Source organism: Lytechinus variegatus, chromosome 9 (genome assembly GCF_018143015.1).
Source record: "Lytechinus variegatus isolate NC3 chromosome 9, Lvar_3.0, whole genome shotgun sequence".
Classification (NCBI taxonomy): domain Eukaryota; kingdom Metazoa; phylum Echinodermata; class Echinoidea; order Temnopleuroida; family Toxopneustidae; genus Lytechinus; species Lytechinus variegatus.
The window spans coordinates 2,504,174-2,532,084 of record NC_054748.1 but is presented as its reverse complement, the minus strand read 5'-3'; the positions used below and the strand labels follow the sequence as shown (position 1 = coordinate 2,532,084).

Here is a 27,911-nt window from a genome sequence, read left to right as displayed (position 1 = left end):
GCTTCGTGCATGACTGCGCACATTCGGAATAACAATCATTGTTACGCCGTTTTGCATTGTATTGCGCATCGCATGCACGCCGTAATTAGCACTATTGTGTGCAGTGTGAACTCTGCTTTCTGACAGATAAACTTGCTCACGCGGCTTACATTAGACTTTTTGGAGTATTTCTACATTTTTTACAAGATATGGCTCCGCCTCTGAGAGAGAAGAGACCTAGGTTTTTGATCCATACAAAACACTCCACAAAATGGAACTACTTGATACAACTCATATTTTAGCGGTAAAGATAATAACAAATCCATATTATGAGGACATCATTATAAGGGGTATGAAATTTCCTACAACTTTACTACACAATATTTTGTGGATAAACTAATCGTTAGAGAGTTACAAACAATTGTAATCATGACTATTGGAAGGAGTGAATACGACTCGCGATCCCAAAATCAATGTGGCACAGGGAGGTTTTGTGGCTGGCACAGGGGATAAGCATAGGATTAGCACTGTGGCATTGGCTTAGTACTGTGCGTGGCATGTTAAGAGTTAATGTGCAGAATTGCAAATAAAATATACATACTCCAGAATGTTACATTTTAATAAAAAGATAAAGTTATAGCCCTGCTACTTACATTAGCAAAGGGTCAATGATGTACATGAATTACTATGGACTCCTTGGCCATTGCATCTTTTTACTAAGTTAAATAGAATTAAATTAGAGCACTTGCATTGTGTCTTACACATCTCGTGAAAAAAATATGAGAAAACCTACAGATATGATACTATCCTGAAATTTCCGATCATTTCATGCATTGTAACAGTATACATTGTATATTTGAAACAGAACTGAATGCATTCATGATTTTTTTTGTAATTTTTATATGAAATATCAATTTTTCCCTCATTTTGATGTCAAATAAAGGTTTGATTCCTCCCTGAGCATAGTTATGTGGAGTTGTCTTTGCAACCAATTGCAATTCAAGATGCTTTCTTTATTATAATATTTCTTATACTATTAAGTTGAACAATATGCAAAATTGCAATATTTATTATAATAAAATACAAAAATATAGTGACATATTTTTCTCTCATTTACTTAATCATTTATTTTCTTGCTGTTTCATTTTTTTATGTCTTTTTTATTCAAATCCACTTTTTGTTGGGGTGGACTTGTTCAAATCACCTGTCTTTCTCCTTTCCTCTCTTTGCAGACGTTGGAGCTATAACATCCACACAAACTGAGGGCAAGTATGATAGGGTTTTGCCTGCTGTTTCCATGCCAACCAAACTTCCAACCAATCAGCATGCTCCATCCATGGGAATGCTTCACCCATCTTCAACCCTGCTTGCTGTTTTGAGTGCTTATCATTTCAAAGCTTCTTACCTCTCCTGTGATTGGCCTGATTCTGCAAGATTTGCATCACTTCAGCCAATGACTGCAGTTTTATCTAAAGTTTCTAATTTGCATGCATTACTGGGCTTTGGGACTGTATCTAAAACTTTTGTGCATGAAACTGTTGAACAGCTTTTTGCTTTACAAACTGCTTTGAGTTCATCATTTCAATGTGACTCTCATCTTACAACTTTAAGGCATGAAAGCTATCTAATCACTTCAAGAATGCCATCTACCCCTATGAACTGTCCAATTACATCAAGGCTACTATCTTCCTCAATAAACTGTCCAATCAAAGCTGCCAAAGCTAACCTTCATTCATCAAGCCAGCCAATCAGAACACCAGTAAATTTCCAAACATGTCTAACACCATATTCAAACATCACAAATCTCAAACCCATTTCATCTTTCTTCATACACACCAATACCAGACAACAGAAAATTGCACAAGAAACACAATTTTCACCTCGCGGCCCATCACTTTCCTGCAGTAGGGGTTTTGAATATGAGTTTACTAATGTTTCACTTGGAGACAATCTAACCTTTTCTGTTTTTGACCCACTAACAATTCTGAGTTCCGGAGCCTGTTGTACCTCTCTATCTGGTTCTGTTAACATTTGTTTTGCTCAAACTGCAAATGGAATGACTATACATACTGCATGTAGCTCTACCAAATGGTGTATATTCTGTATCCTTTACTCCTCTAAATGCCATTCTGTTTTCAATCTTACTAACATTTCATTAGTTACAGTGCCATTCTGCCTGCTTTATTCAAACCGTCCCCGCATTAATGAACCTTTTGCCTCTGTCTATTCCAAGACTTCCCTCTTCATTGATCCATTGCATCAGAACTTATCTTTTGTAGAAGAGAATGGATGTGTTATCGGTAACAGTATCCTCTCCCTTCAGACATTGCCAGCAGGAGAGGTAATGATGGTGACCCCTGGACCCTTATTAACGATAATTGCCGCTTCAATGACAAAACCAGATCACAGTCGATCAATCTCTGTCGCAATCCTGACACCTGCTCTTCTCCGTACCGCTTCAGAGTCCCGGGGCAGTGGTTCTTCTTGGCTTTCATCAGCGACCACTTTGCAATCTTACCATTCATTCGATCTGTCACCACCTCGTAGCTTTGGCTGGCCGACTGCTACCCAGTCCAGTCAAAAGCTGCCTCAAGTTCCCCCATCGAGTCCATCTCGCTTTCCATGTTTGCAGATGTATGTATGCCCTGTGCCCCTGGAATTAACGTCACACCTAAACACAAATTTGTTATCGAATTTCAGTTCAGGACAGAGTGTGACCTCTTTTCCTGTATCGATGTCACCTTTTGGAATGACTCTGTCATTTGGAATTACCGTAGGGAAAAGTTCATCACTTCTGCCTGACTTAAGTCTAGTGTTCAAACTAATGAAAATTTTAGAAGGTGCTCTCAAAATATTGTCATTTCCTTATCAAATGGGATTGGAAGCTATGTTTTTGAGAACATCTGTCCCAATATTTTGGTTTATATTTGAGCAGGGATTATTGTTCCCATTTGATTGGGTTATAAAGAATCTTTCACCCGACCTAACCAACGTTTTATTGTCAGTTTTCATATCCAAAACACATAACTTTAGTAAGGTTAATGCCTCTCCTGATACTGTCTTGCATCATATCCATACACGTTCAGGAATCATCACCCCAAATTTGTCAGTAGACAATTCCACCACTTCAATGCAGATCAGTGCTGTACATGCTGGCATTGCCAAGTCAACGACTTCATGTACATTGACTGTGCCATCGTTTGAGAAATCTGTTGTAGGTCTTCTGATGCCGTCGCATACGTCATGGTCAAGACTGCCAGGTTTGTTGTTTCAGCCACCAGATCCAATCCAAACCTTCCACCTCTCAATCTCACCACCGTCAGCCCTATCTCTATTCAGTCAATCACCTTGGCATTATTTACCTGCCTCGGTTTCCATGGCAACCCAAGCCATATATGCTTGGGAAATCATTTATTCCGTGCTGAGTGTGTTTAACACGTCTGGCCCTTTGATAGAAGCAAACCAGTTTTATGACAGAGTCGTGATGGATTTGAGAGTGTTGCTCTCGCACAAAGTCAATATATGTGGCTATTTCACGAAACCTTTTACCTCCAACTTACTACTCTATTTCTTCTCAATATTCTTTTTGATGAGGCTTCATTCACCCGGTTCATCATTTTCGAAATTGTCTTTTCTTTTTCCCTCCCTTTCTCTTCTCTTGCTTTCATTCCTGTCCATACCTTTTCTTTCTTTCCTCCCTGTTACTTCAGGTTTATCATCCTCCTATTTTAACATTTCCACTCCAAATTCTCCAACTGCCAGTCTGAAGGCGATGAATTCCACACTTGTACCGACTTCCCCTTCGATGTCCTTCCCCTCACCCTCCACATCTAGCATCTCACCAACCCATCACACAGATTCATTTCATGCACCAATCCCCACAGCGAGTCCTGGTGTGAACGATTCCCACGAGAGCCACGGATTACCTGAAATTACCTCGGTAATTGCAACACCTTCCCGCTCATACCCGGATGGTAACTCTGGTAACTCAAGCTCCTTGTCTGCATCGGCTTATGCATCAATAAGCCCCGTTTCCGCTCAACATATGAACCACTCCGCAGAGGCATCGCTTCATCCGTCCATGCGGGACCCTTCTCTATTATCTCTACCTATTTCAAGATTGAGTTTGGATTCCCCTGGCTCAGCCGTGCATGAAACCGTTTCATTACATCTTACTTCGGCCTCACCAGTCCCAAGTTCACGACGAGATACCATGAATAATCTCTTACAGCTGTCGGACATCTCAATGTCAACGCCCCAAGCGTTGTTAAGCATTATTACCCCAACTGCCTCCTCTCATACTTCCTCTGCTACGCTACGTGCTTACTTTACCAGTGTCATTTCTGTCAGTGACCCTCTGTCTTCTGGCTTAGTTACACCATCTCTTCCTTCAAGCTTTGCAAACGCATTTCCAACCTCTTTTATGAATGTAGAAAGCCAGCTATCATTCATTTTGCATGCATCATCTAAGCTGAATTCTCCATTGCACCCTCTTAATGCTGATTATACTTCATCATTTGTAACAATGATACAACATACGCCCTTATCGTCATTATTGATGCAATCCTTTCTTAGTGATGCACATATGTCATCTACCTCTCATTTTCAAATAAGCCATTCCTTTCAGCATATATCAAAAGAAAGTGCAACTACGCCATGGCTGATGCACCCGTCTTTCACCACACCCTTTGGGCTTTCTTTTGCTGCGTCCTCCAAAGAAACATTGCATTCATCTTTACCATCATCACATGCAACTGTGTCATCATCCTATTCAGCTTTGAGATCATCACATTCAGCTTTACAATCATATTCATATTCGTCATTATTATATTTACCTTTTACATATTCCTCTTTGTCATCACATTCACGTTTATTATCATTACATTCACCTTTTTCATCATTAAATTCACCTTCATCATCACTAAATTCACCTTTGCCATCATCACATCCACTTTTGCCATCATCACATCCACATATACCATCATCACCTTCAACTTTGCCATCATCACATTCACATTTCACATTGCTTTCACCTTTGCCATCATCTCGTCTAAGTTTGCCTTCATTACATTCACACTTGCAATCATCACATTTACATTTGCCATCATCACCTTCAACTTTGCTACCATCCCATTCACCTTTGACATCATTGCATTCATTGTTGTCATCATCGCATTCACCTTTGCCACCATCGCATTCACATTTGCAATCATCACATTCACTTTTCCCATCATTGCATTCACCCTTGTCATCACAACAACATTTGCCATCATCACTTTCATCTTTGCCTCGTGATCTATCACTTGTCTCATTTATGCCTCCAAAAATTTCCTCATCTCCCCACAACTCACATCCACCCCACCCATCACAAACTTCCATCCTGGATCGCATCACTCCAGTCACCACCTCTCCTTTATCCTTTCTCCCCAATATAGGATCAGTCACCACCTCCTCACCCAGCCTTGTCTCTGCATCTCTCCCATCACGTTTACCTTCCAATGAGACTGAATCCGTTATCACCATGGCAACCCGTATGTTGACATCAACATCCACATCTTTGATTAACCCCCCCAGTCTGGATACCAGTTTAGAGTCTACTGCTGTCATGAACTCTATAAATACTTCTGAAGCACTGTCCAGCATGACTTCTAGTCCACTTAGTACCTTCTCAAAGCTTGATGTTGTATCGCCATCTAGTGCTAACTTTTCTGATGCATCTACTGTGCTTGAAACTGTTTTGTTTACTCAGACCTCATTTGACTTTGTGACACCTTCTGACACTGCTTCTGATAGTGTAGAAGTGGATCTTACTACTGATCATTCCTCATTTATTCGGATGATTGATTCAACCGCCATGAATTATCCAACTTTAACACCTTCATTTGTAACACCTTCCTTTGACGGATCATCATTAGTGCCTCAAGAGCCTTCATTCTCTACCTTAACACCAACAAAATACCTTACTTCAGTGTATGATTCTTACACCTTGATATCAACACCTTATTCTGTAGATAGTTTAACCATCGTTAGTACACTAACACAATATTATGATAGTGTAACACCTGTGCCTTCTAACATTTACACTATGGAATCCATAGGATCCAACTTTTCCCATCCTGGGAGACTTACACCAGTACCAAGTACACCAACACAAACACCATACACAACAACATCAGAACATGAAACAATGTTACCTACACAAACATATACTTATTCAACACCTGTTTCTCAAGTGCTTATTCAAACACCAACACTTTCATTATCATCTTGGATGAATATATCCTCAAGCCTGCAACCATCTAGTGTTTCCTTAATACATAGCATGCCTGACACCCTGTTAACCCCATCTGTTAGTGATACCACATCGCTGCAAACGAATTTCCCATCATCATTTCTGGATAGTACTCCCTTGCTGATCAGCTTGATGACTGATTATGTGATTATGTCCTCTGGAGTTACAATAACTAGCATGCCAATTGATGTGTCTATTGAAACATCTTCATCTGTCATTATGCCGGATGTTTTACATTCTGACTCTGTGGATACTCTTTCATCAACAGATGGCATTTTAACATCCACCTCATTACCGTTGTCAACTGCAACCACATCACTGGTCCCTCTCCAGACATCTACTCCTGAATCATCAATGCTTTCTCCAATGACATCAAAAGAACTGTCAAACACTAGTACTGAAGGTTCACAAACTTTGCATAGTTTTTCAACATCGGAGAGGATGTCAGCAATTGTTCAAACACCTATTCTTTCATCATCAGTGCAATCTATGAGCAGCGTGCAAGCAAATGAAAGTATGCCTTCATTATCTTTATTCACTAATTTAAGTACACTTCAGGAAGACCTGTCATCAACCTATGCAATCATGCCCAGTGATGTAATCTCCCAAACCATGATGCAAACTATCATCACCTCTTTTGTAAATTCCTCCCAAAGCGAAATCATGCCATCTCCCTCGATTTACATACCAATGCAATCATCTGTTTTTAATTCAACAATGCAGTCATCATTAATGGATTCCTTGTTAAGCTCAGTAGCTACTCAAACTGGAATGTTGCCAATGCAGGCATCAACTGCAGTGGTTGGAAGTGACCATGTTTCCAGTACCCTTGATTCAAATTCAAACATGTCATCAGTTTCTATGTTGCCAATGCCTTCTGCCGGTCAGATGACTATGGTAACTTCTGTTGCAATGGAATCTTCTACGCCTCTTGTGAACAAAAGTGATTCTCTGTTCCCCACTTCATCATCTGGTTTTGATTCAGTATCATCCAGTATAGTTGCCATGGCAACTGAAATGCCATTATCATCCTCCTCTGGGATGATTCTCCCAACTCCAAATAGCACAATATCATCAGACTTTCCTGGGTTTAATTCAACACTACCCACCCCAAGTCTTCCATTCATGCCGTTGTCCAGTTCCTCCTTACCTCCCAACTCTACACTCCACTCAGGAGCACCCGCAACCCCTATATTCTCTTCTCTCTCACCGGTGACCTCTATTTTGTCCACTCCATCAATGTCTCTGGTTTCCTCAAGTATCTTGGAGACCCGTTCAAACTCCTCTTCACCTACAACTACAGTTTCTGTGGAAATCCTATCCACGCCCTTGGTTTCCTTGAGCACCCCTTCTGCTTCAGTGTCAGTGAGTTCAGTGTTTGTACCTACTTCACCAACCTCCCAAACAAATTTGTCCACCACCGATACAACTCCTGTGGTTGTTTCTACCACAAACCAATCTCTTTCAGCAGAGCCAACAACAGTTGTGATGAACACTTCATCAGTGACTCCTCCAACAAGTTCACCCAATGCTGATAATGTGACTGTCAGCCCTCAAACAACGGGTGCGGTGGTGTCTCCGGAGACTTCCTCAATGACTCCTGGGGTGTCCACTTTCTTGAACTACACTATGACCACCACTCCTGCAACCAATGTGACAACTTCATCACCTGGTACAACCTCAACACCAACAACACCAGTGACCACTCCCATGGACACTACTGAGGCCACAACCCCAGAAGCAACAGTTCCACCAACTACCTCTACCACAATCCCTCCCACAACTCATGTAGAAACAACAACACCAACAGTGGTCACCACAAACCAAGATGTTACCAATTCTTCAACTGAACCCAGAACCACGCAGACAAGGACACCAACTCCGTTTGATACATCCTTTGCTACCAAGCCCTATTGGCTAACAATGGGTAAGTAACTTTAAGTAAAATTCAATTTTGAGGGATAACTATTAGACACTTTATTCAAACCCAAAAGAGCGGACATTTAGTTTTCATTTCTTGAAGGTAGTGATCTGTTTTATAGAGTGATTGATTTCAAAGTTGAAATTTTCAAGTTATTGGTTGAAAAGAAAATTATTTTTAAAAAATTAGGATGGAGTTATCCATTTGTGTTCCAAAGATCAAAGGAGAAACTACAATGCTGCTGTTGAAATCTCCCTACATCATGTATAATGTCCTGTATCTTAGAAGTGATTCTACACTGTATTTTAGCAAATTTTGTGTCAGTGCTCATGAAAGCTTAAACTTCAACACAGCTTCATTATTCATGGAGAACCATGTATTAGAATAGTATAGGTATTATAAATCAGTCAATAAAAGTGGTATTTTACTGCTTATTGAACATGATTCAGAGTATATTTGATATTGCATTATTAAAAAAAAAATGTCTTATCTATACTCGTTATGAACTGACTGTATATTAAAAAGGGATGGCCTATCATTTCTTCCCTGCAATCATATTCAAATGTTAATTTCCTGAATTTAGATACCATCTATAAATAATGACTAATCGCCAGACATCATTGTCCCTCTCAAATTGGCAACAGTGATGATTGGCAATAGCAATCATTTTTAGAGATGTGACTCAGGTATTATAATAGCCACTTTAGAATTCCATAAGAAATTCCTAAGGTCAGTTGCCAGTAGGTGGGCAGAAGGGCAGGAAATTATTCTTCTAAACAATTGTGGCTCTGGCAGGGAAGGACGATAGGAGGGGGCAAGGCATGGGCAATCATGGGGATGAGAGAGAAGATTTATGAGCATCCTTGCAGAGTTCACATGTTTGTCCTAGTGTGTTTCATAAAGCTGTTCGTAAGATTAGAGCGACTTTAAGCTTAAACGACTGGTGAGCCTTTCTTTTGGTAGATGCTATACACCATTGGCGATGGTTTAGCGCGTAAGAAAGGTTCACCAGAAGTTCTTAAAGTCGCTCTTAACTTACGAACAGCTTTACGAAATGGCCTCCTTGTACTCCAATTACGATGATTCCAAGAACATGAACGACACATATTCAAAACTCTTATACCATGGTCACATTTGCTCTATGGCGACCGTATGACGAGTCGTACGGCCGTGGTAGAGCAATTGTGACCATGGTTTCATGTACATTATAGAGATTATATTTTTGTTACCCGCCATCTAAAATCAACAATAAATCACCAGAGAACATAACCAATATGGTAATTTGGTCTTCTACCAGTAGAATAATGACCAATCAGCTTATCTGAAAGAATAATTTCTCATCTTTATTTGAATTTTTAAAGTTAATTGAAATATGCGATTCAAGGTCTTTTTTTGGCTCTGCTTGTTTGCCAGAGATCGTAGCCAAAATTGTAATTTAGTCTTCAAACAGTGAAATAATGACCGATAGGCTTATCTGAAATAATATATTTTCTCATCTTTATTTGAATATTTGAAATTAAGTAGAATATGAGATTCAAGGTTGTTTTTTTGCACTACTTTCTTCAAGGCTGCTTGGAATTTTCTCCAAGATTACACGGTGTACAGTCTCTTGTTTTAGTGAATGCGGAACCTCAGTTTCGGGAGGAGGGGTGTTTTTTTCTCATCTCCAAAAACATTACAATTGATACATATTTAAAGTTCAACAGTTAAGGTAGAACAATGTATGCAATATAAAGTTTCATTTATGAATTATGAATTCGAAACAAAAATCAATTGTACTATTGCATCCCCCCAAAAAGCTATATTGATAATTGATAAACTTCACCCCCCCTCCCCTTATTTATGAATTAAGAATTTGAAACTAAAAATAATTGTACTATTATTATAACCCCCCCCCCCCCAAAAAAAAAAGCTATTTTGATTAACTTCAAATCCGCCCCTTATTCTTTGAAGTGTACTCTGAATTTATTCTACACTCAAGTGCGGGTAATTGTAGATCAGTTTTGACAATAAGATGTGCTTTTGAAGCTCAATGTAGATTTAAAAAAACTGTTTTGGCTACTTGTTGATTTTTGAGGTCACAAAGAAATGTATGGGCCCATGCACAAACATAATAGAGTCACTATTGTCCCCAGACATGAAATGCTTTGTAGGATCTGATGCTGGATCCCGCCACTTACACTGACGAGTGGATACCATGCGCGACCCAAAAAACACGTAAAAAGGATGTCTTTTTCACGATAGGGCACGTTACGTACGTAACGTGATAAGGGTGTCAAAAACACGAAAATTATGAAAAAGGGTATCTATTTCGCTAGGAAAATTACGTGTTTAGGGTAGAATTTGCGGGGATGATTAAACAAAATTAAAATGTTTTATAAAGGATGTCCTTTTTGCCCCAACACTTCGTGTTTAGAGTCCGAATTGGGCGAGGTGTAGAAGGTGGGGTCGTACTAAACCAAATAAGGTAAATCCGACGACCAAAGGACCCGTACAATAAAACATTCCTGTACTTGCTTAGGGGTTCATTTCAGGGAATATTTGCCAAGAGTATCGTTTTGTTTCCAATACTTGTTAAGGGTAGGGTTTCACACGCCAATACTTGTTAAGGGGTGCATTTTCAGAATATGGAAATTACGTGTTTAGGGTGCTTTTCGAGACCCCATGGTCGCGCATGGTATCCACTCATGAATGGAAGTTGCCCCCCGGGTGCTGGATGTACATACCTGCCATTTTCACCTTGTTTAAATGCAGCACAGTGGAAAGATTTCCAGTGTTTGATAGTACATAGTGTATTTCTTGATGTATTTATACACATCTCATAGGTCTTGCTATTGATGAAAACATAAACGTCAACGCTCCTTCGTACGTTGAAGAGATGGAGGGCAACCTTGCGGATATGTACGTGGAGGCTAATCGCCGTAGCAACCAGAGAATGGTGGAGGTGGAGCAGCTTCTGGATCAGCTGGATCCCGAGAGGAATCCTGCAGTGGACCCAGGTGGAGCCAGGAGAAGGAGAGCAGTGACTGTGGACACAATAACGGCACAGGTACGTAAAGCTTTCTGACGAGTTCATAGGGCTCCATTTTCCTTCACTCTTAAACCTATCTAGGCCGGGGTATTTGGGGAGTTCCTATGGCCGGGGGAGGGGCCTCCCAGGCCCCCCTCCCCTAAGATCTCGGCCGTCGACCGCGCGATCGCGCCGAAAATTGGCACGCGGGTTGTCTGAGACATAATCTACAAGATTGTATAGTAATTTATTTCATGCGAATAGCTATTAAGTGATTATGCTAATTTATGCGTAATTAGTATGCGAAATCATACTTTTTCCTCTAACTCCCTAAATAAAGCTCCAAATGTACTAATTTTCGGTATAGAAACTCTTTGTGGTGTCCTTAGCAAGAGTACATGATAAAAATTTGTGATATCAAATCATTTTCTTATGTATTATATTGTTTTTTGCAATTTCTTATGTATTTCTTTGTTTTTTTGACCTTTTGTTTTTCATTGTTTTTTCAATGAAATTTGTTGAGGACTCTTCTGTGATCATAAAAATCATAAAATGAATACATTTAGACTTGCAAAACTAAAAATAATCATACATTTATGAATTTTGGTTGAAAACACAATTTGCATTGACTTTGTACACAAAATCACGTTTTTGAGCAATTTTCGGTCTGACATGCACTTTATGTTGCGTAATTTCGGAACCACGTACCCGAGTGACGCAAAATTGGTCTCAAAAGTTGCGCAAGACTTGAAAGTAAAAACTCAGCGAGCGGCGCGGTCAAAAAATTTCGCATGGCGAAAATATCGCGCAATTTGTTGAGGGGGGGCCTCCGAGGCCCCCCCCCCCCGCCTAGATAGGGTTAAAGTGCTGTCATTTTCTTATTCCAACCTAATTACAGCACAGGTATAGCTTTCAGACGGGTTCATAGGGCTCCACCTTCCTTCACTCTTAAAGTGCTATCATTTTCTTATTCCAACCTAATCACAGCACAGAAACATAAAGCTTTCAGAAGGGTTCATAGGGCTCCACTTACTTTCACTCTTTAATAAAGTGCTGTCATTTTCTTATTCCAACCTAATTACAGCACAGAAACATAAAGCTTTCAGACGGGTTCATTGGGCTCCACTTACTTTCACTCTTTAATAAAGTGTTGTCATTTTCTTATTCCAACCTACATGTAATTACAGCACAGAAACGTAAAGCTTTCAGACGGGTTCATTGGGCTCCACTTACTTTCACTCTTTAATAAAGTGTTGTCATTTTCTTATTCCAACCTACATGTAATTACAGCACAGAAACGTAAAGCTTTCAGATGGGTTCATAGGGCTCCATTTTCCTTCACTCTTAAAATGCTGTCGTTTTCTTATCCCAACCAAATTTCAAAGTGGAGGAAATATGTTAACTAGATCCCATAAGATACCCCCCTCCCTTATAATAATGATAATAAATAATAATAATAATGAAATAAAAACTAAAGGAATAAATAAGCAAAATAATAAGAATAAACAAATGAATAATACTATTGATAATACATTAATACAAAAAAAATAAAATAAGAAATAAATAAAAAATTGTATTTTTTATTTAGTTTTTCATCAGACACAATTCAAACAGGTGTATACATATATTTTTAGTTATCACGAATGATAGCCAACTTCAATATTAGCAAGCTGATTGCATACAAAGTAAAGAGCCTGTGAAGTACATCATCGTTATTCATTGATCAAAATTTTCATCAAACTTATCTTTTCATCAAATCTATCTCAATTTTTTTATAATGTATTTAAAACAACCTTGGAGGAAGATGGGCTTTTCCTTTGATTTTTTTTTCAAAGAGTACATCTTATTTAAAGGGCAGCAATTTTTCTTCAGTTTTAAGATTGATATGAAAAAGGCTTATCAAATACTCCCATTGTCCTTCCTTGATTATATATCTGACATCTTGGCCCCGTCTTACAAAGAGTTGATATTGATCCGATCAATCGCAACTATGGACGGCCAGCAACGTCAACATATAAAATGCATGTTTGTTCCGAAAAAAATCTAGATACGAATGTATATCCATAAATTCATTGATTTCTTGACAATTTGGTGTGTTCTCCTTTATTTGCAAAGGACATTTTACTAATTTCCTGTAGAAGAAAATATGATACTGATGGATTTCCATAGAGTTACGATTGATTGGATCGATTGTAACTCTTCGCAAGACGGGGCCCAGGCCTTGGCCAATTTTAAATCAGATATGACCAGAAAATATTGTTTTAAACCTTAATGCATTAATCTCATTTTTTTTCTTCCTGGGAAAGATGGACTTTTTAGTCTGGTAGGGAGATAGGGTTCCCATGCACCCGAATGATATATTTTTTAAACCTACATTTTTGGAATCTGGAAGATGTATAGTGAATGAATTTTGATGTTCCCAAAACGAAATATTGTCCCATGGGGTTCAAATCCAAGATGGCGTCCAAAATGGCCGCCATATTCATGGGATTTGGATTTTCGTACATAGATTCCGACACAAACATCCATTTGCCACAAAATTAGTGTCATATGAAAGACAAATAAATTTTCTACAAGTTGATACTATTCATGGGTGATGAAAAGGTAATTTGGCTGAGATTTTAATAAGAAAAGTGCAATTTTGAGATTTTTTTCAAAAAAATCGAAAATTTGTGAAATATATAATTTACCATAAATCTAAAGAAAATAGCGGAATCGCCTCGAAATTTTCTAGAAAACTTTCCTAATATACAACTATTAAGTGGACGAAATTCCAAATTGATATCATTTTTAGTCACAAACTTGTAATGTCTCAAACTTGAAAATTCAATTTTCAGAAATTTTGCTTTTTACTGCATATCGGAGACTTGGATATACTAATGTATATTGTCACATTTTCAACCCAGCAAATTGAAATAGGATTAATAAAATGTGAAATTATCTATTATTTCGTTAGTATAATTTACTACAATCCCTTTATTATTTGAGTTAAAGTCCCTCGGTTGATTTAGTTTTTGTCTCACCTGCGAAGCAAAGTGAGACTATAGGCGCCGCTTTTCCGACGGCGGAGGCGGCGGCGGCGTCAACATCAAATCTTAACCTGAGGTTAAGTTTTTGAAATGACATCATAACTTAGAAAGTATATGGACCTAGTTAATAAAACTTAGCCATAAGGTTAATCAAGTATTACTGAACATCCTATTAGAGTTTCATGTCACATGACCAAGGTCAAACGTCATTTAGGGTCAATGAACTTAGACCATGTTGGAGGAATCAACATCGAAATCTTAACCTGAGGTTAAGTTTTTGAAATGTCATCATAACTTAGAAAATATATGGACCTAGTTCATGAAACTTGGACATAAGGTTAATCAAGTATCACTGAACATCCTGCATGAGTTTCACGTCACATGACCAAGGTCAAAGGTCATTTAGGGTCAATGAACTTTGGCCGAATTGGGGATATCTGTTGAATTCCCATCATAACTTTGAAAGTTTATGGATCTGATTCATGAAACTTGGACATAATAGTAATCAAGCATCACTGAACATTTTGTGCAAGTTTCAGGTCACATGATCAAGGTCAAAGGTCATTTAGGGTCAATGAACTTTGGCCGAATTGGGGATATCTGTTGAATTCCCATCATAACTTTGAAAGTTTATGGATCTGATTCATGAAACTTGGACATAATAGTAATCAAGCATCACTGAACATTTGTGCAAGTTTCAGGTCTCATGATTAAGGTCAAAGGTCATTTAGGGTCAATGAACTTTGGCCGAATCGGGGGTATCTGTTGAATTACCATCATAACTTTGAAAGTTTATTGGTCTAGTTAATTAAACTTGGACATTAGAGTAATCAAGTATCACTGAACATCCTGTGCGTGTTTCAGGTCACATGTCCAAGGTCAAAGGTCAATGAACTTTAGCCGAATTGGGTGTATCTGTTGAATTACCATCATAACTTTGAAAGTTTATGGATCTGATTCATGGAACTTGTACATAAGAGTAATCAAGTATCACTGAACATCCTGTTCGAGTTTCAGGTCACATGATCAAGGTCAAAGGTCATGTAAGGTCAATGAACTTTGGCCATGTTGGGTTTTTTTTTGTTGAATAACCATCATATCTCTGTAAGTTTATTGGTCTAGTTCATAAAAAGAGGACATAAGAGTAACCATGTATCACTGAACATCTTGTGCGAGTTAGAGTAGTATGCAAGGTCAGCACTGCTGCTATATTGAACCGCGTGATGCAGGTGAGACGGCCAGAGGCATTCCACTTGTTGAAAGAATTAAGACTTTCTGCCAAAATGTGTACGTTTTTGGTAAAAAAAATTACACATGCACTGTTATTGATCAGATTTATTATGAATATAATAATAAATGCACAATCTCAACATTCGATATGAAAGAGGATGTATGAAAGAGGATGTATCAACGAGAATATTGGCAGGCTTCATGCCACCATAAGTATCTTCATTTGCTTCAGAAAGAAGGAAAGTATGCTGAATGTTTCAAGCGATTTTGTGCTAAAGTGAGGCCAAAAAGCAACCTCAGCGTGTCAGTCACACCCATGAAAACAATAGCAAAGTGATGAATGGTATCATTTAAATGATACAATAGCTTGGATCAGCCTCTCGCATCGATTGTGTTGATATGACTAACACACTGTTATGTACAGTGTGTAATGTGCATGGCAATAGAAATGTATCTGATTCAAAAGGATGTAAAGGCAAAAAAGTTGTTTCTGTTGCATCATAAAGACATTTATTTAATGAAGTCTCTTGGAAAGAGTTATAAGATACACTACTGCAGGTAATAGAGATGAAGTTCTGACACATCAATACACAACTGAAAGGAACTTGTCAAAGCTACCCCCCCCCCCCCACCTCATCTGTATGTTGAATCTATGGCCTGTATTCCAAAATCAGGTTTATTTTCCAACACGCTCTAACTCTTTTCTAAATTTATAAAGAGCCAAAATTTGAAAATTCTGTTTATTGTATATCTCTTATGTTTACAACTCTGTTCCTTTTGCTTTCATAATGAAGGAAAAACCCTCAATTATCATTCTCAGACAACTAATGAACTATTTGGGGTCAATATTAATTGAATCGGCTCTCCACAGTGAAAGTCATTTGGGGTAATTCTGTCGTCAATCACAAAGTGGTCATAGTCGAAAACCATAACATAGTTTAGGTGACCGAAGATCTGACAAGGTATCTGATGATCGTTTAACGAAACAAATGAACTCACGATCAAAATCAAAAGGTCGAAAGAACTAACCAATCAGCAAAATGGACACAGCACTCAATACTATCACAGATCATGATCATTATCAGTCAAAAGGCAGTCCATCCAACTTTACATAATTTGACACACCAATGGGCCACACACAGTTGTAAACTCAGAAGGTACAGTAGCATTTGCTAACATTGACAAATGTCCACATAGTCGGTCAACATAAGCTCTACCTAAGACTTGACTCAAGTGCAAATACTAACACAATCATAGTGCGTACGCCAAGGAAATATAAAGTTGAATGTGGGAATCATTAGTGAAATAAACACCAGTAAAACTTAAAGCTTATGGTGAGATTCCAATTAAATGTAAAGGTACACTTGACATAAAATGCTACAGTCCAAAATGGTCAACACAGACATTCTATGTACCAGATGTCAAGGTTTCAGCTATCCTTGGGTTGTTAGGTTGCACTGATCTTGGAATTATCACAATTCACTCAATGTACAATTATGACACATCTACACCTAACTCTAAACCTAAACAAACACCTATCAAAAGTGATAAGAATCTCGAACAACCATTTCCAGAGCACTTCGATGATATTGGTAGTTTCAAAGGAAAAGCGATGCTACGTGTCAAGGACATCACTAAACTTATCATAGATGCACCACGCAAGTGCAGCACACAAGATCAAGATCAACGTGGAGGAACACGACAAGAATCTGTACTTGTTCATGGAGACAGCAAAGCAAGAAGGCTTAGTGTTCAACAGCTCCAAGTGCACAATCAAGAAAGAAGCTATCAACTTCTTTGGCTCAAAGTGCACTAAATCAGATATCTACCCAGACCCTCGCAAGGTAGAAGCCAACAGTACTATTACCCAAGGACATAGAGGATGTTCAGAAATGCTTAATGTTGTTCAAATACCTAGCAGCATATATTCCTAAACTTGTGGGAAAAGTCAGCACCACTTCGATAACTTCTTGACAAGGAAGTATCCTTCATCTGGGACGATGATCATGAACATTCCTTGTACAGCCTAAAATGTTCAGTATCAGCAGGTGCATGCCTACAGTTCTATGACCCAGAGAGAGAGTGAGAGAACTGTGGAGATAGATGCATCAATGAAAGATTTAGGAGCATGCCTGCCTCGGGAAGGTAACCTGCTGCGTTTGCATCCAAAGTCTTTCCACTGCACAGTCCAGCTACTCAAACATAGAGGGAAATCTTAGTCCTAATGTTTGGTATCAAACGCTTTTATAATACCTGTTCGGGAAGGAATTCACAGTCATAATCAATGACAGACCACTGGAAATTATATGGAAAAAAACATTACAAGTGCACCGCCACATCTACAGGGATCGCTTATCAAAGTCCAAGAAAACCGGTGTCAAGTCAATTACCGACCTGGAAACGACATGATTCTTTCCGATCCGTTGAGTCGACTTCCTAATCCCAATGTGATGTACCGTTAGGTGTCAGAGTTAAATCCATCTGCTCTGAGGAAAAAGATTCGCGTATGCGATCGACTTTTTACTCTTCGGACAACTCAAGAGGACAGAACTTGATCAGAGAGAAACGGCCAATGATCCAAGTCCCAGATCATTATGGCGGATAGTTACTCAGAGTTGGCCTGAAACAGTCGAAGAGTTATCGAAATCCCTTAGGCAGTATTGGTCGTACAGAGATAACATCGGATTATCACATGGAGTACTCTTCACGGGAAGTAAAGTCATCTTACCGAAGTCACTGTGGAATTATATCCTTGGACAGCTTCACCTAGGACACATGGGAATCGAAAGCAACAGACGAATTGCTCGTGAGACAGTGTTCTTGTCAAACATCAACAAGGACATTGACCAGTTGATAAAGCAGTGTGACACATGCCAAAAACATCAAGCAAGGCAGCAGAAGAAAAAAAAGTTGAATATCAAGCACACTACTTCTTCTCCACACTATCCAAGATCAAACGGATTAGCTCAGAGGATGGTTCGTACAGTCACGAATCTGTTGATAAATTGTTCTCAGACTGGCCAAGACAGTCAACTAGCAATGATGAACCTGTGAGCAACACCAGTCGAAAGTAACTTGAGATCACCAGCAGAAATGTTATTTGGTAGACCATCAGAACCACATTATCATGTCACTATTTCTCGAGAGATTCTACTACCACTGATTTTCTCATGAATAGTCAAGACAAGGTGAAGGAAATGAATTATCGACATGCAAGTTCTGATCTACAACCTCTGTATGTAGGACAGCCAGTGAGAGTTATACATCCAATGTAACACACTTGGATACTAGCTAAAGCATCCAAGGTCTGTGTGGAACCCAGGTCTTAGTATCAAAGTATCAAAGCCAAAACGGAGGAATCTTGCGAAGGAACAGATCACACGTGAGTGAAATTCCATCCACCATCCCCACTCCAAAGCAGGGCTCGAAATTAGCGGTTGCCCGGGTGACGTTGGCAACCAAAACTGCCGTCATGGTTGCCCGGATGGCAACCAAGAAAATTCTGTGGGTTTTTCTCAAAGAGAATAAAATACTCCAGAATTTTGCAGCAAGCAAAATTGCTTTTCCAGTCCAAGTTTACAACTTTTGGATCAGGAATATATCTTTCAAGATTACATTGGCACAAAGTTTTAGCTCAAAAAGATCGCCCAAATCTAGCACATGAGCCTGCAGTGATTGGCTGCCTGTCTGTCTAGTCCTCCCTAAGAACCATAATGCTTACATTTTGACATGATATAAGTTAATTGTTGCAAATTGTAAAATGCAATTTACAGGAGGCCCTTTCCGTGGTACTGATTCGTCACATTTTCTACTTTTGAAAATATTAAATAGATTAATAACACAACCATACACATCTCAATGTACCAAAAGAACCCTCCCCTTCTTTACATTGGTCAACAGAAAGAGGTTTTGTCATTTTTGTCACTTAAATATATCAGAATTGTTTATTCTAAATCGTAAAGAATAAAGATAACCCACTCAATTAATTTCTCATACTCAGAATACCCTCAAAACGTTTGTAATTTGTTTTCCTATGGTGTCGCATTGAAAAGTTATGTTAAAGAACAAGTCCACCCCAACAAAAACTTGATTTGAATAAAAGGAGAAAAAAAAATCAACAAGCATAACACTGAAAGTTTCATCAAAATCGGATGTAATATAAGAAAGTTATGGCATTTTAAAGTTTCGCTTCATTTCACAAAACAGTTATATGCACATCTTGGTCGTTATGCAAATGAGGAACTGATGACATCACTCACTCACTATTTCTTGTGTATTTTATTATATGAAATATTTCTATTTTCTCGTCATTGTCATGTGAAATTAAGTTTCATTCCTCCCTGAAAACATGGAATTCCATTATTTTAACATTTTGTGCTTCAGGCAAGGAGGTCCTAATCGTCAAATTTGTAAAAAATGAAATATTGTATAATTCAAACAATAAAAAACGAAATAAATAGTGAGTGACATCATCGACTCTCTCATTTGGATGTAAGTGGTTCGTTCATATAACCATTTTGTTAAAAATAAGCAAAACTTTGAAATGTCATAACTTCGATAAAACTGATTTAGGAATACATGCCATAGATTAAAAATACAGATAAAGTGGGGGTATAGCTTCGACATATTCCTTTGAGTTGTTTATTGATGTGTCAGAACTTCATCTCTATTACCTGCAGTGCAAGTGTATCTTATAACTGTTTCCAAGAGACTTCATTAAATAAATTTCTTTATAATGTTACAAAAACACCTTTTTTGTCTTTGCATCCTTCTTAATCAGATACATTTCTATTACCATGCACATTACATACTGTACATTACGGTGTGTTAGTCATACCAACACAATCGATGCGAGAGGCTGAGCCTAGCTATTGTATTATTTGAATGACATACCATTCGTCACTTTGTAATCGTTTTCATGAGTGTGACTGCCACACTGAGGTTGCTTTTGGCCTCACTTTAGCACAAAATCGCTTAATACATTCAACATATTTTCCTTCTATCTGAAGCAAATGAAGATACTTATGGTGGCATGAAGCCTGCCAATATTCTCGTTGATACATCCTCTTTAATATCGAATGTTGAGATTTTATTTATTACTGATATTCATAATAAATCTGATCAATAACAATGCATGTGTATCTTTTTTACCAAAAACATACAAATTTTGGCAAAAAGTCTTAATTCTTTCAAAAACTATATCAACCGACTTTAAATCGAAGAATAAAGGGATTGTAGTAAATTCTACTAACAAAAATAATAGATAATTTCGCATTTTATTAAGGCCTATTTCCATTTTCTGGGTTGAAAATGCGACAATATACATTAGTATATCCAAGTCTCCGATATGCAGTAAAAAAAGCTAAATTTCTGAAAATTGAATTTTCAAGTTTGAGACATTATAAGTTTGTGACTAAAAATGATATCAATTTGGAATTTCGTCCACTTAATAGTTGTATATTAGGAAAGTTTTCTAGAAAATTTCGAGGCGATTCCGCTATTTTCTTTAGATTTATGGTAAATTATATATTTCACAAATTTTCAATTTTTTTGAAAAAAATCTCAAAATTGCACTTTTCTTATTAAAATCTCAGCCAAATTACCTTTTCATCACCCATGAATAGTATCAACTTGTAGAAAATTTATTTGTCTTTCATATGACACTAATTTTGTGGCAAATGGATGTTTGTGTCGGAATCTATGTACGAAAATCCAAATCCCATGAATATGGCGGCCATTTTGGACGCCATCTTGAATTTGAACCCCATGGGACAATATTTCGTTTTGGGAACATCAAAATTCATTCACTAGACATCTTACGGATTCCAAAAATGTAGGTTAAAAAAATATATCATTCGGGTGCATGGGAACCCTATCTCTCTCCCCTACTATTTGCTGTAATTTTTTTTCAAAGATGTTAACATGTTATTGAGGGCAGCAATTTCTCATCAGTTTTAAGAATTAATATGAAAAGGCATCTCAAATACTCCCATTGTCCTTCAGTATTCCTTGATTATATCTGAGATCTGGCCTTGGCCAATTTTATATCAGATATGACAAGAAAATATTGTCTCCACAAACCTGCAGGATTTGATCTGCTTTTAATGGCATCTTGCCAGTTATAAAAAAACAATGGCAGGTAATATGATTACAGCTTTAATGCATATCACTCACATCTCTCTATCGACGACTTTGAAGACTTGAGAAGTACATGTATGGCCCTACATGTGCATACACGTATACACAGTTAGCATCATTGTGAATAAATACCTTCCTGCAAAGCAATTATGATGCACTCATTATCTTAAGGTCACTGCACACCTTACAATGTGACTGGTCGGCGGCTGGCTTGCGGCTGAGTGAGGGGAGATGAATCGCATGGCAGTCGTAAAGACACCGCACACCTTGCGATCCGATCTGCGACTCACGCATGCGCTTTTTGCTTTTTGGCATAGCATCCTAGAAATTGAACTTACTACTGCATGTGCACGTTGTTTATCATAATACGCATTGGCAACTCTGCTGTCTGATTGGCTGGAGGTTGGACTGAGCTTGCGATCCAGTCATAAGGATTCGACGTGTCAAATCCTTCCGATTTTCCTTGCGACTTGTCTCTGACCGGTCTGACCGGTCTTCTCACCCAGATGCAAGCCAGTGGCGACCGGTCAGGTCATAAGGTGTGCGTTGGCCTTTAGAGATATTTAACCATAAAATATATAGAATAAACAAATTGTCTTTAATCATTTTTTTGAAAACCATGGTAAGATATGCGTGTGTTTCAATGCCCTCCCCCTCCCCCCTCTACAAGAGCAGTGTGCATGTAATCATTGGGTCATAGAGCTGCTAGCTCCATGATTGGGGTATGGGGATCCAATGATACAATTTTTTCCATTCCAAGGGGTTGGTAAAGATGGCTGACTCCACTTACAACATTTTATTATTACTTTGTTGCACAGTAGAGTTTCTTTACTCAATATTTTGAGATGACTTTTCTTTCTTTTTTTCAGAGGGAGGTATGTTTTGGCTTTTCAATAGCAGCTGTGGATTAGTAACCAGAATTATGGTCGAAATAATTTGTTCTGGTCATCATTCAATTGTTGTTTGTAAAGGACATTATTAAAAACAGGTGGTGTTAATAACTTGCTGTAGCTTCCCTTGTTATGAGTCATAATCCTAAAAAAATATTCCCAAGAATGGACCAATCGTACGATGATTAACAGCATCATTAGGTTCTCCATCGCCACGGTAACTAGCTAAGCCTATAATGCTTTGTACTTGAAGCATGGCATTAAAGGCTATGTTGTAGGATTTGAGAGGGATGACGACGATTGTCTTTGCCAATTTTGGATCCATTTGTGCCTCATAATACATGCACCTTGAATGTTTGTCTCTCTCTCCTTCTATGTCCCTCTCCTCTCTCTCTCTCTATTTCTTTTTATACCCCCTCTCTCAGTCCGTTTCTATATTTCTTCTCTCTCTCTGTCTCTCTCTCTCTATGTATATTATGTATCTGTCTGCCCATCTCTTTCCACTGTTTCTTCATCACTTCCTTCACTCTGTCATTGTTCTGCTGTGCTTCATTTGTTCCTTCTTTATTTGATGTTATCTGTCTGTCTGTCTATCTATCTATCTATCTTTCTGTCTCTCTGTCTGTCTATCCAGTGCATTGTATGTTGCATTTGTGTATGTTATTCAATGTGAAGCACACTTTGTAAATTACATATTACTTTAGATATGTTGAACACAAAGATATGACAATGATTATTATGGATTTATTATTTTTTATTGAGATTTTTCTGCAGTGAGAGATATTCTCCAGTATTCTTCAGTTGCCTATATTCATCACAAATAGATAAATCTGACTCAGTTATGATGTCCATTTTCCATGACACCCTCGTACAGATAATAGACATGACCCGACTCACCAATCCCACCAAAAATGTCGATTTGACATTCTACATAGTGGAGGAAGGTACCAAACTTCTGTCGGGGGAGGCCAAGGCGGTGCTGGATGAGCTCACCCTCCAAGAGATGACCCTGTATATGGCTGTACCAGTCAACAGTCCACCTATTGGTAATACATGCTGGGGATATACTGTACAGAGCCAGAGTCTGACAGAGAGAATGTGTATGAGAGAGAGAGAAAGATCAAGAGAGATATCCTGAGGGAGTCGAAGAGATTTAAAATGGAAAGAGCATGGTTGAAAGCAAGAGAATGGACAGGAGAGCGAGGATAGGGAAATTGGAGAGAGGAACATAAAGCGAGATAGGGGGGGGGCATGGGGAAGGGTAAAATGGAGCGAAAGGGCATGATTTAAAGGCAGATATAGAGAGAGAGAAATAGAATTTTAAAAAGAGGGAAGAATAAGGAGGAAGGGAGAGAGGGAAAAAGAGCAACATAGAATGATGACCCAGTAGATTATACCCAGGTAACAAAACTGTAACAAAAACTGCTGTTGAAAAGAAATCCAAAGACCTTTTTCTTGTGTGGTGTACAGGAAATGCAGATTGAAATAAAACTCATGATATTGTTAAATCCTTTTTTTTCTCATGTTGCAATCACAGAGGTCGTACCATCAACCACAGTCATGCCATCGGCCGAGCCTCCAGCCCGCCTGTGGATCATCGCGGCCGTTCTCGTTCCATTGGCTCTACTGTTCTTCTGTTGCCTTTGCTGCTGTTGCTGCTGCTGCGGGCGCAAACCCAGGAAGGAAGACGGTCCTATGGATCCTGATACATTCAAGATGCTCCAGTTCAAAGCAAAAGTAAGTAAGGGTTTACAGACTTAAAGATTATTGAATGTAGAGGCAGAAAACGCTGTTTTTGTGACAAAGTTTAAAACTAAGGTTAATGTTGACTCTGCATCACCAGAGTTCGAGAACTGGGGCCCGTAACACAAAGTTTAGCGATTAATCGCGAAATTAAAAGATCAATTCTGATTGGTTCCCGGTCAGTCTACTGAGCAAATGCGCATGCAACAACGACCTTGATTGGTCATTTCATTAGCAATTATACCTTTGTGTTATTGGGCCCTGGTAACTGAATTTTGTGAGGTCATGAAATCTATTAAAGGTCAAGTCCACCTCAGAAAATGTTGATTTGAATCAATAGGGAAAAATTGGACAAGCACAATGCTGAAAATTTCATCAAAATTCAACAAAATATTTATATGAACGATCCAGTTACATCCAAATGAGAGAGTCGATGATGTCACTCACTATTTCTTTTGTTTTTTACTGTTTGAATAATACAATATTTCAATTTTTACGAATTTGACGATTAGGACCCCCTTGCCTTAAGCACAAAGTGTTAAGATAATGGAATTCAATGTGTTCAGGGAAGAATGAAACTTCATTTCACATGACAATGACGAGAAAATAACAATATTTCATATTTCATATAATGAAATACAAAAGAAATAGCAAGTGAGTGATGTCATCAACTCTCTCATTTGGATGTAACTGGCTCGTTCATATAACTACTTTGTTGAAAATAAGCAAAATTTTAAAATGCCATAACTTTCTTATTACATCTGATTTTCATGAAATTTTCAGTGTTATGCTTGTTGAATTTTTCTTTTATTCAAATCAAGTTTTTGTTGGGGTGGACTTGTCCTTTAAAGGTATGCTCCAGGCTGAAAAAGATGAAAAATCAGACAAACATAGCATTGAAAATTTGATCAAAATCGGACATAGAAAAACCAAGTTATGGCATTTTACAGATACAGTCCGACCTCTCTTATCCGGCCTCCCCTTATCCGGATCTCTCTATTATCCGGACGCACACTTGCCGAGATTTTTTTTTTTTTAATCTAGTACAGGTACGTGAGGAAATGAGATTTCAATCTAAACTCAATCCTATACATAAACCCACTCTGATTACATATATTTCCCAACATAGTCACCCTACACCAAACATATTTTTCATGAAAATATCTCACCCAAATCACCAAAAGAACTTTAGGAATGATAATTTCCAGTAAATCAGGGTGCAGCGCAAACATTTCATTACGTTTCTCTTTTTGATTCGCGGGAAAAACAACACATGTCTTGCTAGCTAACTTTAGGCCTCAATACGGACAGCGCCATCTATCATGTTTGAGCCTACAGTCAGTGGAACAATGGCTGACATTGCGAAGCTGCGATACCCACCGCGATGATCTCATTTTAAAACTTGGTTTCATCGAGTCATTCACTTTCTTTCGAAGTATGCTCGATGTATACCTCAGTCATTTTAGCAGGTAAATTATCCAAGAGTTTTGGCCATCGATCGATTTCATTTCAATAAAAAACACATAATTTGCACTGACTCTGCAGTGAATATTGTCTTTACCGTACGCCCACTACAATAGTGCAGTGTAGCTACCGCCGGTGGCCTGGGGAGGCAGCCGGCAGCGCAGCTGCGTGTATTTAATATTGGGTCTCCCAGATCCGGATAAATCCCTTATCCGGATTGGTGCTGGTCCCAACGTGTCCGGATAAGAGAGGTCGGACTGTATGTATAATTCCAATGAAACAGTTCTTGGCATGTCTTCATGAATATTTAGTGAGTACACTGATGCTGTCATATCACCACTTGTTTTTTTTTTTGTTATTTTATATATGAAATTAGATTTATTCAAATTTTTTTACCAGGAGCTGAAAAATTTGATTGAAAACTGATATAGTGCAGCATTTATTAGTTATTCATTGCTGCAACTTGTTTTATTATGAAGGAGACACATTATTCATAAATGTATAAAAAGAATGAAACCATCATGATTTCATGTAATAACATAAGAAAAAAGAAAGTGGGGATGTGACATCATCAGCCCACCTAATGAATATTCATGATGACCTGCATATAACTATTTTCACAAAATATTGCTAAACTTAAAAATTCATTAACTTTGTTATTTGTTTTCCAAGTTTGATGAAATTTTCAGCATTTTGCTCTGTGAACATTACTCTGAATAGATATGAGTATTTGCAGCCCTGAGTATCACTTTGAAGCTGAATAAAATCAAACTGAAACATGATTAACACAATATTTTTTATTTCCCCGAGATCTGAATCTGTTGGGAAACATTTAGATTGTGCCCTCTTCAGTACACATACATGCAGCAATATTTAGTTTTCATCCTACCTAGTTATGAATCTGTTGATTTTAATTTACTGAATTGCGCCCCCTTCAGTTTCTACAAAGACAGTAATAAAGTTTTCATTTCCCAAGTTATGAATCTGTTGAGAAATAGTTGGATTGTGCCCTCCTCAGTACACATGTAGGCAGCAATATTCTGTTTTAATCCTACCTACATGTAGTTATGAATCTAATGAATTTAATTTATTGAATTGCACCCTCTTCAGTTCCTACAAAGACAGTAATATAGTTTTCATTTCCCAAGTTATGAATCTGTTGAGAAATAGTTGGATTGTGCCCTCCTCAGTACACATGTAGGCAGCAATATTCTGTTTTAATCCTACCTACATGTAGTTATGAATCTAATGAATTTAATTTATTGAATTGCACCCTCTTCAGTTCCTACAAAGACAGTAATATAGTTTTCATTTCCCAAGTTATGAATCTGTCGAGAAATAGTTGGATTGTGCCCTCCTCAGTACACATGTAGGCAGCAATATTTGTTTTAATCCTACCTACATGTAGTTATGAATCTAATGAATGTAATTTATTGAATTGCACCCTCTTCCGTTCCTACAAAGACAGTAATATAGTTTTCATTTCCCAAGTTATGAATCTGTTGAGAAATAGTTGGATCTTGACCTCCTCGGTATGCAGGCAGCAATGATTAGTTTTAATCCCACCTGGTTCTGTCGAATTTAATTTGTTGAATTGCGCCCTCTTCAGTACCCATACAGACAGTACCCTGGCAGCCCTCAGGACCAGCATCTCCAACCAGTCCCGCGAGGGTTTGATGTTGTCAAACAAGATTACGCCAACAATGCGTTTGGTATGGAGGCAGGCACGGTGGAGGGGAAGCAGCAAATTGAAGAAGAAGCTGAGATGATGATACAGAGAGAGCTACCAAGAAGGTGGGATAAGAATTAAGTTTAGAACTACTGCCTGTTTGATGTTATAACATTTAATAATAATAATAATCCGCTTTTATATAGCGCTTAATAAATCGGAACGACGTGTCTGAGCACTTTATAGATGTATTATCACCCCGGTCATCAGATTCAATTAGTCATTCCTGCACACTATGTGTGCACATCCTTTACTCCCTGGGGAGTATTCCAGTCAGTCGCCAGTGAGGCGCACACAGTACTGGGCAAGCTACATTGACTTTCACATCTAACCGGGTACCCATTTAGCACCTGGGTTGAGAGTGGATTAACGCCTTGCCAAAGTGTGGATTAACGCCTTGCCAAAGGACGCCAGACTGCAGTGGGATATTAAATCATTGAAGCTATTGGCATAAGCTGCTGAAATCCTGTGACTTGGTTGGTTGAC

The 27,911-nt window shown here is 38.3% G+C and overlaps 1 protein-coding gene across 4 annotated transcripts in view; it reads left to right on the top strand.

Annotated features, from left to right (window-relative positions):
- The first annotated feature begins 1,206 nt into the window (after positions 1-1,206).
- The window catches only part of LOC121422115 (uncharacterized threonine-rich GPI-anchored glycoprotein PJ4664.02-like), a 32,219-nt gene continuing 5,514 nt past the window's right edge, over positions 1,207-27,911 (top strand). For all 4 annotated transcript variants that reach the window (XM_041616948.1, XM_041616946.1, XM_041616950.1 and 1 more), the window contains exons 1-5: positions 1,207-8,198; positions 11,018-11,241; positions 23,364-23,535; positions 24,027-24,226; positions 27,306-27,490. In XM_041616948.1, coding sequence (XP_041472882.1) covers positions 1,277-8,198; positions 11,018-11,241; positions 23,364-23,535; positions 24,027-24,226; positions 27,306-27,490 — 7,703 coding nt within the window. In that variant the 5' untranslated portion in view covers positions 1,207-1,276. The remainder of the gene's footprint in view (positions 8,199-11,017; positions 11,242-23,363; positions 23,536-24,026; positions 24,227-27,305; positions 27,491-27,911) is intronic.